This window comes from Globicephala melas, chromosome 1, assembly GCF_963455315.2.
Source record: "Globicephala melas chromosome 1, mGloMel1.2, whole genome shotgun sequence".
Taxonomy (NCBI): domain Eukaryota; kingdom Metazoa; phylum Chordata; class Mammalia; order Artiodactyla; family Delphinidae; genus Globicephala; species Globicephala melas.
This window is the reverse complement of record NC_083314.1, coordinates 85,267,073-85,284,554: the sequence shown is the minus strand read 5'-3', so window position 1 is coordinate 85,284,554 and position 17,482 is coordinate 85,267,073. Positions and strand designations below refer to the sequence as shown.

The 17,482-nt window shown below is 43.7% G+C and overlaps 1 protein-coding gene across 1 annotated transcript; it reads right to left on the bottom strand.

Moving 5' to 3' along the window:
* Window positions 1-7,768: 7,768 nt before the first annotated feature.
* LOC115859953 (heterogeneous nuclear ribonucleoprotein H-like) lies at window positions 7,769-9,162 on the bottom strand. Its single transcript, XM_060287037.1, is given in 2 exon segments — window positions 7,769-8,357; window positions 8,360-9,162. Coding segments are annotated over 2 exon segments (1,287 nt in total). The 5' UTR covers window positions 9,096-9,162; the 3' UTR covers window positions 7,769-7,806.
* Window positions 9,163-17,482: the final 8,320 nt, after the last annotated feature.

Here is a 17,482-nt window from a genome sequence, read left to right as displayed (position 1 = left end):
AGTTCCCTGTGCTGTACAGTAGGACCTTGTTGTTGATCTATCCTATATGTAATAGTTTGCATCTGCTAACCCCAAACTCCCAGTCTTTCCTTCCTCAACCCACTACCACTTGGCAACCACAAGTCTGTTCTCTATGTCTGTATGTTTTTGTTTTGCAGATATGTTCATTTGTGTCATATTTTAGATTCCACATACAAGTGATATCATTGGTATTTGTCTTTCTCTTTCTGACTTACCTTGCTTAGTATGATAATCTCTAGGTCCATCCATATTGCTGCAAATGGCATTATTTCATTCTTTTTAATGGTTGAGTAGTATTCCATTGTATATATATATATACCACATCTTCTTTATCCAGTTTTCTGTTGGTGGACATTTAGGTTGTTTCCATGTCTTGGCTATTGTAAATAGTGCTACTTCAGGGTAATTTTTGAGCCAACAGAAAAGAAACTCCCCAGCTCTGACTCCGCTCTGCTATAGGTTTCTATGTTATACGAGTTTTTGTCTCCAAAAGCTTTGAGATAGTTTTCCATCTTATCTTTTATAAACACTAAAAGAGAAAACATGCATTATTTGTGCATTGTATCTGCTTAAATTATATGCTGCCAGGGCTTCCCTGGTGGCGCACTGGTTGAGAGTCTGCCTGCTGATGCAGGGGACACGGTTTCGTGCCCTAGTCCGGGAAGATCCCACATGCCGCAGAGCGGCTGGGCCCGTGAGCCATGGCCACTGAGCCTGCGCGTCCGGAGCCTGTGCTCTGCAACGGGAGAGGCCACAACAGTGAGAGAGAGGCCCGCGTACCGCAAAAAAAAATTTTAAATAAATAAATAAATAACTATATATATATATATATATATATATATGCTGTCAAACAAAAAGAATTGAATCGGAACGTCAAATATGTTAAAATTCATAAGTTTATAATGGTTTTAAAACAACAATGACCACAGTAGGAACCATTATGGCAGTCTTTGGAGGTTTCCAGGGCACTAACTCATTCAGAAAACTGGATAATAAATGGAAAGAACAAAACATTTATTCTGCCTTTCCTATATGAACTACATTTCACGACATGTCTGTTATCATTGTATGAGCTCTCGACCCACCCTTCCTGGCTCTGTGTTGTGATACTGGGCTGGATCCTGTGAATATTTCTCCTACGGCCACCAGTGTTAAGCTTTCGTCAGTAGAGGCCACTGGAAGGACACTGCAGGAGGAAGGAGTTTCTCTTTCTGGCTCCAGTGTGTCCTCCTGCTTGTTCCTGCCATCCACGGTGGTCAAGAGTGTGGAGGACATCTCAGTGAATTTTAGCAGCACACCAGTGGCTTGTTCCTGCCATCCACGGTGGTCAAGATTGTGGAGGACATCTCAGTGAATTTTAGCAGCACACCAGTGGCTTGTTCCTGCCATCCACGGTGGTCAAGGGTGTGGAGGACATCTCAGTGAATTTTAGCAGCACACCAGTGGATGGCTTCCTATGGAGCTTTGCTTGCCAGCCCTGGCCTAAAGTATTTCCATGAACTCCTCCACCATCCAGTGGGCTACAGCCACACTCTCTCCATCCTCGGGGATAGGGAGACCCTCTTCCAGTTTGTCACTCCCTTGGGTGCTCTGACTCAGCTCGAGAGCTATGGCTATTCCCTGTGTCTGCTATTCCTACGTTCTTTAGAGTTTCTTAATCCCTACTGGTTAATCCTCTATTACTATTTAATAATTTCTCATATTAACATTTTTCTGTTCAAATCACTGTGCGGTTTCTGCCTCTTGTCTGGACCCTGACTGAGTCACATGGTAATCAAATCATTAACATGGGACTGTTCTTTTATATACAAGAAGACCAGCTCATAAATGTGTAAGGAATGACAGAATTAAAATATGTAACAGTGAAAAAACCAGATCTGGGCAATGATCATCAACGATATTCGGCCATTCAGTAAGGTTGATGGGGAACCTAGTAATGAATGAAACAGGCTGATTTCACCTGAATTCAGAGGTGCATTTACCCTGAGCTGATATACTGTAAGTTTCAGCACCCCTCACTTGCATGGTCCTCTTCAAGACCTAGAACCTCATTTTATATTTGTAATTTATATTTCTTCCTCTTAAAGAAAGCTCCTCAAATTGGAAATTTTATTCTCCACATACCTGGATCTCTGTGTGAACTTATTGATCAACTTTAAGATCACAAAAATAAAGACAACCAAACATGATATGCCTCCTGCTGTGATGGAATAGGAAATAGCGCCATACATGAAATGCTTCTGCCAACAGTTTACAAATTGATCAAGCATCAGATACAATCACTAGTTTATACAAACCAATGGGGATAGAAGAACATGTGAAAGATACCATGAGGATATAATAGCCAAATCCAAAACATGGGAGATTTTATAGGACAAGTTACCCCAATTTTTCAACAAATAAATTGCAAGTAAAAAAAAAAAATGGGGTGTGGGGACAGGGTGGGAGGTCGTCATATAAATTTAAAAGGACTTGAGAAATAGCAGCAAAACTGATGTGTGTATCCTGTTTGGACCTGATTCAGATAAAATAACCGTTTATGGTATAATCAGAATTTTTATACTGACTGAATACTAGGTGGTATTGGGGAATTATTGTTAATTTCTTCTAGATGTGATAATGGTATGATGGATATATTTTTTAAAGAGCCCTTATCTCTTAGAGATATATGTTTAAGTATTTTTGAATGAAGTGATATAAACTCTGGGGTTGTTTAAAAAATAATCTAGCAGAGAGTGGGATAGTAGAGGTTATAAAGTGCAATTGGTCTTATGTTGATAAATGGTGAAGCCAGGCGATGGGCCCATGGAGGTTCATTATAAATATATTCATTATTTTCAAACACACTTTAGTGTATGTTTAAAAATGTCATCATAAAAAGTTTAATGAAGTAAAATACACGTTAACACAGTTGATGTGTTATCTGTATATTAACAATAACCAAGTTCATTTCATATACTGCAGCTCACAGAACACTTTTCATGCATAACAACATAATCCTAACCTCAAGCCTATGAGATAGGTTTTATTATCCTCTTTTCACAGCGAACAGTTTCAGAGTGGTTAAGTCAATGGCTCAGAGGCCTGGAGCTAGCAGGAGGCAGACATGCAATTCAGATCCCAGTCCTTGATTTCTAAATCCCATGCTCCACAGAAATGCTGAATCTTCCTGGTTAAGTCATTTAACTCCTCAGCCTTAGAAAAATGGGAACCTGCCTTTTTCTTAGTTGTTGGGAAATTCAAGTCTGATAATTTCTAGAAAAGTGCTTGGTTCATTGTCAAGTGTCCTCTAAATTTCGATTGTCATACACAGACTAGTTTTCTAGCAGGGGCCTCTGTAAAAGTGGAGAGCTCTAGGGGCTGGCCTCAGGCAATGCAAAGCTTACTCTTGGCCTCTCTCGTCTCCCCTTTCTGTAGACCTCCCCATATTCCAAAATCCATCCCTTACATCACTATTAACTGACTGTGGTTAAGATGCTTTTCCTTGCGGCGCCCTCGGATGCTTGCCGTTGTCCCGTGTGCTTTATTGTTTTGTAGCTTGTGGGAGCAGAGGCTCCACAACAGCTGTTTGCAACTGAAAGTTTTATGGCTTGTTTTTAGGCTAAGTAAAAATGAGCATGAAACTGCATAGTATTTTCTGGTGTTGCCCAGAATCCTCTATTAGGTTATTTATACTAAGCCGTTGGTACCCGTGAATTTTCATCAAGCAAACTGGAAAACAAATGAGACACTTTTGATTCTCCAGGAGGAAAAATAATGAAGTGCTACAGCTAAAATGGCTGACATTAAATAAGAACAACTACAGAAACAAAACACAAAAACAAAACTCTCTGAGGACTTGGTAAACAGCCATGTCAAAACGGCTGCATGCAAACGACCACTTTAAAACATCTCTCTCTGAAACACACATTTAATGATTGCAACGTAATTCTGCCAGTGTATTATTTAAACACTAAGAAGAGCACTTAAATATAACTATTTATTTTGTTTTAAAGATATAAGCTATTTCATTTGTAATTGTTTCTTTTATAATAACAGTTCTAGCTATAAATAACTTTGGAATTCCCTTTACCTCTTTGTGTCTCAATTTTCTTAGCCGTAAGTTAGGAACAATAATATTGTCTATTTCATGGGTTGAAAAATTAGGTGATCATATGTGTGAAAGTACCTTGTATCTTGCTCAGGCACAAAGCAGGTACTAAATGTTAGTATCTCTTTGAATATAAGTACTTATTAAACTGTGTATTTAAGTCTATTATTGCCACAGAGACAGAGTTTTGTGGCCACCAGGACCAGTGTGGATGCTGAACACACATGGTACTGAAAACAGAGGCCTGGACATGTGACAAAACAGCATAGAATGTCAATGTTACAATCTCAGTGCTGAGTATATGGCTATTCACTGCACATTTTCTTTCAACTTTTCTGAATGTTTAAAGTTGTTCTAATAGGGGCTTCCCTGGCGGCGCAGTGGTTGAGAGTCCGCCTGCCGATGCAGGGGACACAGGTTCGTGCCCCGGTCCGGGAAGATCCCACATGCCGCGGAACGGCTGGGCCCGTGAGCCATGGACCCTGAGCCTGCACGTCCGGAGCCTGTGCTCCACAACGGGAGAGGCCACAACAGTGAGAGGCCCGTGTACCACAAAAAAAAAAAAAAAAAAAAATTGTTCTAATAAAATGTTGGGAGACAAAGTTAAAAATAGGATCTGGTGGCCCCTCTGCGCTGTCATGGCCATGAGCAGCCTCAGAGGAGTAAATGGAGATGAACTGTCCAGATGTAAAAAAGCATTAAATGGGCACCAGGGAGGTAGAAATGGAGGTACCGGGAGCGTTGAGGAAGGTAGAGGAAGCAGCTCTTTCCTGATGGGTGGACATGGGGCAGGAACCCCAGCTCACAGAGGGTCTTTCTCCTGCAGCCAGGAAAGTTTGCATCACTTGGAACATCAATGTAGGACTTCTCCCGCCAGACAAGGCGTGATCATTTCCAGTTCTGCTTCCAGCCTGCCTGGGGCAACAGCATTACAAGCAATGACTCTGCTTTCAAAATGGAAAATTTCCATCCCAGGATTTCAACAGGCACTTCTGCAGTTCGGGAAAGGCACCGCCCTCCTCAAGAGTTGAATTAAATTGGAAAATTTCAGAACTGCTGTAAAAGTGAGTCTCAAATGTCCTGAACATAGTATATACATAACTACTAAGTATCGTGTGGGTGATTCATTGGAACTCTACTGCCTTGTTTCGCTTTAACGGATCACTCAGGACATTGCTTAGGAGAATGGTGCAGTATTTATGCCGAACACAGAGTAGAGGATTACTATCATAGTAGCGGTTCACAATTAACTGAGTTATGGTTCCCCTAAAATTTAGGCGAATGAGAGGATACATGTATATCTTAACTCTGGACGAAGGTTTAAATATTTTAAATATTATTAAAGCCAATAAACATCTGTCAAGCACGTATGAAGAAGTACAGCAAACACTCCTTTTTCTATAATGCATCAACTGTGTAATTTCAGGGAAGTGTCATATTCAAACCTTTGCAGGCACCATCTCTTCGCCTGTACTTCTCTGTAAGAACCATTGGGTGGATGTCTTCACAGTCATCCAAGTATCAGATCAGGGGAAAAGTTGAGACTCCATTCAGCTGGCTAGGAGTTGTTATTATTCTCCAGTTGTATTGTCTGAGTGATACAATTTTAAATAGTTTTTAAAGTGAAAATGCCAGTGGTTTGGAAGGATGTAAACTGAAAAGTAAAGTCCATCTCCATACAACATCCCCAGTCTCGCTTCCCAGAGTTTACCCTGATAACAGATTTTTGCATACACTTCTAGAGAATTTTTACACATATGCAAGTGCATATGTGACCCAGATGTTGGCTGTCTACCTCGTCTGTATGGCTTGACTCTCTTTTGGTCCCAGGCCATGCTTGACACAAGACTCAGCCCCTGGTCAAGGGACATTTACAAGAAACCCAATCATACCAAATATATTTGATGTATAAAGTATTATTAAAGATTGATGGGGGGCTTCCCTGGTGGTGCAGTGGTTGAAAATCTGCCTGCCATTGCAGGGGACATGGGTTCGATCCCTGGTCCAGGATGATCCCACATGCCATGGAGCAACTAAGCCTGTGTGCCACAACTACTGAGCCTGCGCTCTAGAGCCCACGAGCCACAACTACTGAGCCCACGAGCTACAGCTACTGAAGCCCACACTCCTAGAGCCCGTGCTCCACAACAAGAGAAGCCACCGCAACGAGAAGCCTGCACAGCACAACGAAGAGTAGCCCCTGCTCGTCGCAACTAGAGAAAGATCTCGTGCAGCAACGAAGACCCAACGCAGCCAAAAATAAATAAGTAAACTTTAAAAAAAAAAAAAAAAGATTGATGGGGTTGAGGAGAAGGGTCACATTGCCTGGGATCAGCCTCTGCCTCTTGAACAAAACAAAACTATGTTCGGCATGCCTCTCCTCCATGGTATTGCCAGCCCATACTGGGCATTCTCCTCTTTGGCCCGTTCACTGTATCCTGCCAACACACACACCCATACACACACAGACACACACACACTCACACACACACAGTCTCAGCAATTCCCATCATGCCTGTTCCAAGGCCTCTGCATCCCCATCCCAACCCTTACCTTCTCCCAGCCACCCCAGCTGAGTTGTAAGGATGCACTACATTTTATTTAACCAGTCGCTTTTTGATGGACATTTAGGTTGCTTCTAGTTTTCTTTTGCTGTATTCAACAATGTGGTAATTAATATTCTTAAAGATACATCTTTGAATACTTATGAGTTTGTTGTAAACTCTTAGAAGTACAGTGTCTGGGTCAAGAACACGTGCCTTCACAATTTGGATATATTTTGACAAACTGCTCTTTAAAATATGACATGAATGTACATTCCCATAATGCCTGGGATCACCTGTTTCCCACACCTTGGCCAACACTGGATGTTACTAAACTTTATAATCTTTACCAATCTAATAGCAAAAAATAGTACCTTATTATCTTTTTTTTTTTTTTTTAGTTTTTAAAAGGAAGATTTATTCAACAAGTTTCACTTAGCACAATACACCTAAAAGGAAAATCACAATACAATGAAAAGATTTAAATCAAGACCTCAGAATTTCATACAAACACCAAGAGCAAAATCCTAAAGTATTGGTATTGCGTCTCAAATTTTCCCCATTAACTTAAAAAAAAGCTTAAACTTACGTGCCATAGAGGTTATTAAATGAAACTAGAATTAACAAACATGCTAAATGTTTCACTTTTAATTGTAGACACAGCTCCTATATTGAGTTTCACAAAAAAGCATGTCTTTCAACAATGCATCCCAACAGTGTCCAATGTAATGTGGTGTAAACACCATTTAACATAATTCAACTGCTTTAACCTAAATACACCTACTGCTTCAGTACATCCTACAATATAACTAACTTGAGAAAAGCTGAAAATTATTTAACAGTAACAGATTACTCAACCTAGTTACATCCTAAATGAATGTTTGCGTTCAAAATTACTGAAACTTAAGTCTTTAAAACAATCCTGATTTCCACTTAGAGTAAGCATAAACCACAAGTTTGTATTGCAAAACTGTTAGAACTTAAGTTTTGTTTTTCTTTTAAAAAATGTTGACCAAGAGTCAGTGATCAGGATCAATTACATTCCCCATCCACCACTCATACTGGACATGCTAGACATCCCTCCCGTTCCGTTCACTCCCACAGATGCTCGGCTTCCACTACCGTAGTAGCTGTTCACTGTTCCTTGGCCGCCTATGCAATGTTTGATTGAAAATCACTGGAGTTTTCCTGTAAAACTTGGTCATATCCACTCATGCTGCTCTGGCCACCATAGCCGCCTCCGTAACCACCACTCAGCTGCTGGCTGGCTGGGCTGCCATAACTGGACTGGTTTGACAAACCCATGCCTCCTAGCATTTGGCTACCGTAAGCACCACCGCTTGCTCCTGCTGTAGAATTCAAGAAGAGTTCTACATATCTGTGCTGCATATTTGCTTTGTCTTTTGACATAGCTGCCACAGCATCTTCATGAGCTGCAAACTCGACATCTGCTTCACCAGTTACTCTGCCATCGGGACCAATTTCAGTATGTACTCTCACAGGGTTGAGTGGTGAAAAGAAATTATAAATGTCATTCTCAGTAGCTCTGTAAGGTAATCCCCGCATGTGTACACAGTGTCCTGTTGCGCTCTGGAAAGCAGAGCCGCCATCCCCGTATCTGTGATCTGACATTCCTGAAAAACAAGAATTGAGGTCTCTTCCAAATCTATCTGACTCAAATCCATGGCCATCATTATAGACATATAATCATCATAGCCTCCCTAACCTCCACCGTGAGCACCATGCCGCATCCTTTCAAAGCCAGCTCCTCCTCCAATGCCGTTATGCCGTCTGCCAGCCCCAGGTCTGTCATAGGGACCTGGCTGCTGCATGGCCATAAGTTTTCGTGGTGGATCATAGTGAGTTCTAACTTCAGCTCGACTGCTCTTAAAGATTTCGATATACCTGTGCCCTATTCTTTCCTTGTGTTTTTTTAGAGCCTTTTCAGCTCTTTCCTGTGAAGTAAACTGCACGAAGGCCTCCTCCGTACTCCTCCCCTGGAAGTCCACCGGCAATGTTATCCCATTTGGCACGATTTCCAACCCTGAGAAGAACTGAACAATTTCTTCCTTGCTACATCCAAAGGGGAGTCCTCTAAGCCGTACAAAGCCATCATTGGCCGTGTCAGGACTATGTGGACCAGTATGCTTCAACACCCAATCCATTTCAACGTTGTTTGACTTGGATACTTCAACATATCTGTGTCCCATACTTTCTCTGTCTTTTTTCAGGGCCAATTTGACTTCATCTTCTGATTCAAGTTCAAGAAAAGCCTCGCCGCTCGGTCTGCCTTCTCTGGTGTAGATGAAACGAACACGTTGAGCCCCATTTTGAATTTTGCAGTCAGAAAAAAACCGCTGCACTTCGTCGTCCGAGCAAGACCAAGGCAAGCCCTGGACCTTCACCACGAGTCCCTCGCCGCCTTCGGTGCCCAACATCATCGTCTCTTAGGGGGTCCTGGCGTCGAAACAGCCTGCAAGACGGGGATGAGGGTCAGACCTGCACACACAACTTTGGTGCGGGTGAGAAGAAATCCCTTATTATCTTTTTAATCTGTACTTCTATAATGATGAGTGGGATTAAGCATCTTTTCATTTATTTATTTGCCATTGTATTTTTTTTTCCTGTAGATGTCCTCTAGGTGTTGATACCAACAAATCCATCTCTTCTTGAAGTGATCTTTTTCCTTTGCTTCCAGGAGACTTCTGTCCGGCACCTCTTTCTTGTTCCTTTGCTGACTCCTGCTTGTTTAGCTACCTCTGGAATGTTGCTGTCCTCCAGGGTTCCAGCCTCATCCTGCTTCCTTTTCATTGTACACGCTCTCCGCCTGTGATTTCATCTACTCATCCAGGAATAGTTACCTTTTATTGACCATTTCTTATGTTCTAGACATGCTACTAAGCATTCTAAATGCTTATTATAACTCTATGAGGTCGGCGTTATCATCCCCAAGTTTGCAGATGAGGAAACGGAGGTCACAGATTAACTTGCTTAAGATCACACGTACCACCTGTAAATAATGGAGCTGGGATTTAATTCCAGAGCCGTTCCTTTCTAGCGCACAAGCTCTTTCTATCACTCACTTGCCGTGTCCTCATTTATCATCTATAGGTAGAGCATCCCAAATCTATATTCCCACTTCAAGCCTCTCTCCTGGTCTCCAAATCCAATTCCTCAGTAGAAATCTCTACCTCGACATCTGCAGGAACCTTAGAGACAACATGCTTCCCCATGAACCTGCCCCTCCAGTGATTCCTTTTGTGGTTAGTGGGGCCTTCCAGCCTCCCAGACTCAGCTGATCAATCATCACCAAGTCCCATAGAAACAGCTCAGACATCTGAACTTTTCTCTCCTTCCCTCTGCTGCCCCTTAGCTCAGGGCCTTGCCATTTCTTGCCTGGAACGTTGCATACTTCCTAAAATATTCTCCCTGCCACCAGGCTCTATGCATTCTAGTTTATCCCCTACTCTGCTACCAGAGGTAGCTTTTTTCAATAAGCACAATAACCCATAAATGTTGATAATATTCTTTATCTCATAAGGCTCTTATAAGGAATAAGTGAAGCGATCTATGTAAGAAATGTAGCTCATGCTAATTCCTCAATAAATATTATCAAAATTTACTTTTTCCTCCCAAAAAGTAAATTCTGGTAACACGAATTCTTTTGGCCTGCATTATAAGGCCTAAAGGCCCATTGGATTCCAAGGGCCTGACCTACCACCCTCTCCTCTGGCCTCACACCTCTGCTCTAGTCAACAAAATTTCTCACATTTCATGTCTCTGTGCCTTTGCATAGACTGTTCCCTCTGCATGGAATTCTCTTCACTGCGCTTACTTCATTAGTGAGCTCCTTTGATTCTTTAAGATCTAGCTCAAAGGGCACTTTCCCCATGATGCCAGACCTGAATTCCTTTGATCAGGTTCCTGGGCCCCCTTTTTTTAAAAAAATATTTATTTATTTATTTGGCTGTGGCGGGTGTTCATTGTGGCACTTGGGATCTTTTGCTGCAGCACGCGGTCTTCTCTCTAGTTGCGGCATGCGGCTTTTCTCTTCTCTAGTTGTGGCACGGGTTCCAGAGCTCATGGGCTCTGTAGTTTGCGGCACACGGGCTCTCTAGTTGAGGCACGTGAGCTCAGTAGTTGTAGCATGCAGGCTTAGTGGCCCCATGGCATGTGGGATCTTAGTTCCCCAACCGGGGATTGAACCCGCGTCTCCTGCATTGGAAGGCGGATTCCTTACTACTAAGCCACCAGGGAAGTCCCCCTGGGCCCCTTCTTTGCACCCCTTTATTTACTTACAACATTGCGTTGCAGGTACGGCCTATCTCCATGACAAGGCTGAAAACAAGGGCTGTTTCTTATTCATCGTCATGTCCTCAGAATGTGGGACACAGGAAGTGCTTTCAAACTGTGTGTGGAATTAACATGCTTCTTAACATGTGTTACGAAGCACCAGTCATACCCTCCCATCTGGTAGAGCTAGTGCCCTGCAGGCAAGAGGCCCAGGCCCAGCCTCTTAAGTCTGGGCCCTGGGTGTGAGGCTAGATGAGTCACGTAAAACCTCTGAAACCTCATGTTTGGACCTGTATAGCCAACCTCAGCAGTCCCCCAGACAAGAAGGTCAAAGGTCATACATGAGAAAAGCCAGAATGCAGTCAAGATGCAAGATGTTAGAACTGTCAGCCAAAGCCAGGGGAGGAATGATTGTTTTAGGAAATGGAGCGATACCTGGAAAGAACGCAGGCATTGGAGGCAGATAGATGTAAAGCATTATGTTATCCTGTGCTCACACATTAGCCCTGAAATATCATCAGCTTGATACAACAAAGGGCTAGTCCCATTCAGTACAAGTTCACGATGGGGACAGGCATCTGCCCTGCTCAGTCCTGGACCCATACTGATGACGTGTGGCAGGCTGGGGTCCCCGAAAAGCAGGCTCAGGAAGGAAATTAACGTGCAGGAAGTTGTTAGGGAGTGCCCCTGGGATCAACACCTACGTAAAAGTGCAGAAGGAGGGCTTCCCTGGTGGCGCAGTGGTTGAGTCCGCCTGCCGATGCAGGGGACACGGGTTCATGACCCGGTCCGGGAAGATCCCACATGCCGCAGAGCGGCTGGGCCCGTGAGCCATGGCCGCTGAGCCTGTGCGTCCGGAGCCTGTGCTCCGCAACGGAAGAGGCCACAACAGTGAGAGGCCCGCGTACCGCAAAAAAAAAAAAAAGTGCAGAAGGAGACAGGATTGTGCAGAGGGAGGAGGTGAGCTGCAGTGCAGCCCTGGCAACAGCCTTGGCCTAACCCCCCGGGTCTCTGCAGCATGAATAGCCCTGTAGCGCTGTCTGGGGTTGGAACAAGATGGCTGGATCCTTATACCTCCGTGTCAGTCCCGGGGTAGACCACAGGCAAGGTGGCTCTCTGCAGCTGAGGTGATCCCTGCAGGGACTGACTGCGGAAAGCTGTCTGCAGACAGCTGCTCCAGCCCCTGGGGCGACAAGTCTTTCCTGGAAGGGGATGTGAACAGTGCACGAGACAGCCATCACGTAGAGGGTCCACATCACAGAGTAGCTGCCTCCTCGGAACACACACCGAGGTACTCAGCTTGGATTTTCTTCCAGAGGCTGATCCCCAGCCCAGGATGTGAGCGCAAGTAGCTTATTGGGGCACATGGAAGTGAGATGGGGAAGGAAAGGAAATCAATGTGGAGTGCTTTGTGGAACAGGATGCTGCTGGATGACCCTGCGAGACAGAATCGAACATGCCCGGAGTTATTCCACTCCGGGGCCAAAGGAGGGGTGGTACTTATCCACCGAACCCTGCATGTCATTATGCAAAGCCACTCCCGGAGGCAGTCACTTCCTGGCAATTCCCACCTGTCTGGCCCACTTGAGCAGAGTTACGGGTGGGAAAAAGCACTGGCATGAACCGAGCGGTGAGCACCAGGGGGATGTGGGTCGAGCCGTAACAGAACCTGCCACACCGGGCAGGAGAGAGCCTGGGCAATCTTCCAGGAATATTATGTTGCCTCAGCCCAGAGTGACACATTCACAAGCCCAAGGGTAGAGTGAGTGTCCTGATGCCTCTGTGATCGGGCCTGGAGGAGGCTGCCTTGCCCGTAGAGAGGGAGTGGGAAGTGGGTATTGCTGAACCCTGATAACGTTTACCTCCACCACTCCTACCTACCAGCTGTGTGTGATTGAGAAGTTGCTTTATCTTTCTGAGCCTCAATTTACTAATCTGTAAAGTGGGGAGAATAACACCTATGTCGTAAAAGTGTGATAGATGGAACTAATGCACATAGAGAATCTACCACAATGTAGCAGTACTGGTGATGTTCTGGGTCCCCATCTTGAGTCACGTGGTAGGTTCATTTTTATTCATTTTATCGTTATACGTAATAAGACACATATATCACCTATACTCTTTTTATTTATCAAATGTAACATTAAAATAATAAAGGACACTCTCTTGACATTATGTATTGTTGAAATTCTAAGATGAATTTCAAATATGTAAATATTTGACTATATAAATATTTAAAATATGCATTTATATATTTCTAAATAGCCTACCACAGTTTCTAGTAGATAGGGTGCACTTAGTTAATGGTATCTATTATTACTTGGGAAGTCCTGACAGTCAATCTCATTAATCACAGGCAAACAATGGATCTGGAATGTGAGTTACCCAGATAAAGAATCAGCTCAAGGGTCTGCTTGGAGAGGAGAGCTGACCTAGGCTTGTTGACTCACCATGTAAACACAAGTCATGGTAATTTACTAACAGCAAGACCTACTTCCTGCTGAGAATTGCAGCCCAGGCTCCAGAACTAGACCCAGAGGTCAAATATACTCGCATGGAACCTGTTTCCCTTTCCACTAACTTCTGAGTGATGAGACGCTTGCTTGTTGCAATGTCATCAAAAACGAGACATGGAAATTTCTCACCTGCCATAAGCTAGACAGAGCTTTTGAGATGCAAACCGTATCCATTCTCAGAGGAGAGCAGTGGAATGGAAGAAAGTCACTTTCAAAGAACCATTCCCCTGCCTTCCCCCTCTATACACATGCTAAGCACACAGCTTTTGCAATCTGCCACGAAAACAGAATTTTAAAATAAACCCTTGTCTGTCTGCTCTCTCAAATCAGAATTGAGAGGAAAATGGATTTTTGTAGGGCGAATTTGTTCTCCCAAATTAGTTTCATTCACACACACACACACACACACGTCCACAAAATGAGGCATTCATTAATAGGCCAAATAATGAAATGAGTGAGTTCACCCTCAGCAAGACATTTGATGATTATGAGGACAGGCTTGAAGCTGCATAAAAAATAAAACTCACAGAAGCCAGCAGGTGGCACTTAATCATAATTTTTCCTATGATTTCTATTAATTGTTCAATATTCTTCATTCTGTCTTCCCAGTAAGACGAACGATGTGCTAATAGGGCATAGTAAGTAATGTTTTCCCTTTGAGATATTCAATAGGTTTGTTACATAAAATGCCCCCACCCACATAACTAGCCCAAGACCCATTTTTCTCATGCATATATTTATCATATCACAGTATGCATATGCATGCCCACGTATCTCTGTGCTTCCAAGCATGCAGCTCATTTGATAAATGTCTGAGGTAGAAGCTAACACCTTCACTTATCTCCAGAAGCAAATCCAGATCAAGGAACTGTTGTTCCTGAAACAGTCACACAAAATCATCTAAACCACGTTGTCTGCCAGAAATAGAAATGTAGAAATACCTCCAGGAGGCCGCTTGCCAATTTCCTTCAAGGCTCCTATTACAAGCATTAGCAAGGTGAATGACCCCTTCTAGGCTGTTCCGCCTCACCTGCCAATTCCTTTACTTTCTCTACCCCCTATTTTCCCCTCCTCTGTGACTTTCCTCCCCTTCATTCCCCTGACATTCGCACAAAGGCCTCAGCCTTTTCTGCTGCCTAACTCCCTTTCTTTATTCTGATTCTCCTGCTTTATTTGATCTCTCCTTTTCCCCCTTCAGTGCTGGCACCAGTCTCCTAAGTCTTGAAGGGGGACAGATGCTGCACCAGTCAGGGTTTTTGGTTTCTGACACCAGAAATTGACTCTGTTAAGCAGAAAAAAAAAAAAAATTATTGGAAAGCCATCAGGTAGTTAACAGAATAGACAGGAAGCCTGGAGAATCTGGCTGGCCAACAAGCAAGAACCGAAGGAAACTAGCACCAGAGAGGACAGCCAAGGTCACACCACTGAAAACCACTCAGCTGGGACAGGGCCATCAGCGCCACGGCCTCCAGCCACTAACGGTCACTACTGCCACTTGACTCTGCTGAAAAAACGTGCACTCACTCCAAGAGCTTGTTTTTGTTTCCTCCAGATTCCCAGTCCAGCCTGGAAGACCCAGTGCCAAGGCTGGGAGGACAGGCCTCATGAGCTGCTCTCCAAGAGCAGAGCTGTAGTTCTGGCTCAAGGTAGAGTGAGGTGGGGTGGTGCAGAGTCCAGGTGCTGCTAGCCCATTGAGAAAGCAGATCTCAAGAAACACTTGAGATTAGGAGATACCAGCTGTGACATCACTCATTTAAAATCCTCCCTGCTCCTGGTTTGCGGAAGGGAAGGTCTGTACTTGCAAGCTGAGTGGCAATAAGTCGGGGAAAAGGAGAGCTATTGAGCTGTTTAGAAATCAATTACACCAATTCTGGAAAAATGAAGTGAAATTCAGCTGATGCTATAGCCCTGCACAGTCAATTCAATTATTTCACACATGCTTTATCCCAGACAAATCGAAGAGCTGTAGTTGCTAGTCTGAGCACCCTTTGCTTTCAGGGTCTATTTAAACAACTTAAGTCCCAGCTCCTAAGCACTGTTCTTTTGACCTCCCACATCTTAACCCTTAATGGAACTAGACGAGCTCCTTTCCAGGGATGAAATTTGTAACATGATTCCCGCTTGGCGCAGGGGCCTCAGCTCTCATCCTGCCAGCTGGTCCCAATTATGAGCTGGTTTGGGTAATTTGAGAGTTTGGAGGGTGTCTGTGCAGTAGCAGGAGGGTTTCCTAAGCACTTAGTTTCCCTTAGGATATCGAGCCCAGCTAGAAATAATGGATCCTTAATATTCTGAGTTATGAGGTGATTTTCGCTGGTTTTCCAAAAAAGGGAAATAAAACATATAACTAAAACCACCTGGTGGCGTGTCTGATAACCACTGCCAATGCAGAGTAAAAAATGAAGGCAGTTGTCTATATCATTCAGGCAAAGCTCCAACTTCGCCTACAGATCTTGGGTGATTGCCTCAGTTTTTCCTCAGTGTTTTAACAAAGTGGGCCTGTGTTGCCTCAAGTTTCCTTTGTGATAGGTGACACCCAGGCAAGTCTCTGGGGGAGTCCAGCCCAGTTTTAAAGGGCCACACAAATATCTAAGTTTAAGGTGACTTTTTTTTTTTTAGTGTAATATTTATTGAGCATCTATTCTACCGAGGCGCTACAAATTCTGGGAAATCAAAACTGGATAAAGATTACTATCGAGTAAGATGCATCTCATCCAGCCAGTGGCATTCCAAGGTGGTGGAGGGTAAAAGAGTCAGCCCCTGTCTGGGAGGAGCATTTTGTCAGTGACATTATTTAGAACTGCCATGGTGCATGGCGATAATACAAACCAGATGGTTTTTACTTGGTCTTATTAATTTTAAACTCTCTACCGACTAATACACGCCTTATTGCCTGCACCTGGACTAACTTTTCCTGCTGGCTCCCTCACCATAATCTGCTTCCAACCACTCCCTCAGTTTAGGCTATCATAGGCACTCTAAGTATGGGCAGGAGAAAAAACTCACATTCGAAGATGTGAATGTGGCTGGAAAACGAGTGCCCATAGCTACATGGTCATGAGTTTTATTGGCAGGTCAATGCTAATGTTAGTTGCTTAAACTTGATCTTTGTGGGGTCTGTCGGGCACGTCCCTCACCCCCACTCCTTGAGTCACATTACCAGCATTTGTAAGCCAGCTCTTTTTTCTCACTAAGTTATTATTTCATGTCTTTGGGCCCAAGTGTCCTCATGTGGAGAGTATGGATGAAAATAGTCCTCCCTGGAAGGATTGTTGTCAAGATTAAATGGGAGAACACATGTGAAACAAATGTTAGCTGTTATTTTATCATTATTCTATTAAAAGGTATTACAATATGGTGCTTAATTCCAAGGAACAATTTTTTAAATCTTTCCATAAAATTTAGTTCAAGCTTATGAATTAGAAATGTCGTAAGTGATAAGGAAAAAAACAAAGCCCAGGAGACAGAGAAGGTGTGCAACAGGGCCAGTTATGCAGGTGCAATTCTGAGGGACCCTTGCCTGAGCCCTGCCACCCACACTGATCCAGGAACGCCCGGGAGATGCGGGGTGCACCCTGGGCCCTTTCCTCACCCCAATGTTACCAATATTCACCACCACGCTTTGATGTTTCTTGCCTAAATTATTACACTGATGATTACCAAATGGTGACTTTCTAATATGATTATTTCTTCTGCATTTATTGGTTGACTTTCTACTGTAAGAAATAATTTCTTCATATTTATATGTTCATTTCTATGACTATCTATAGGGACTCATAGACTTCTATTTTATTCAATGACTTACCATTATTCATTTTGATCCTCAAATTGTCCCAGATTTGGCCAATAGAAGCCCCTTCAAGATTGTTTCTGTGTCTTTTTTTTTTTTTGCGGTACGCGGGCCTCTCACTGTTGTGGCCCCTCCCATTGCGGAGCACAGGCTCTGGACGTGCAGGCTCAGCGGCCATGGCTCACAGGCCCAGTCACTCCGCGGCATGTGGGGTCTTCCCGGACCGGGGCAC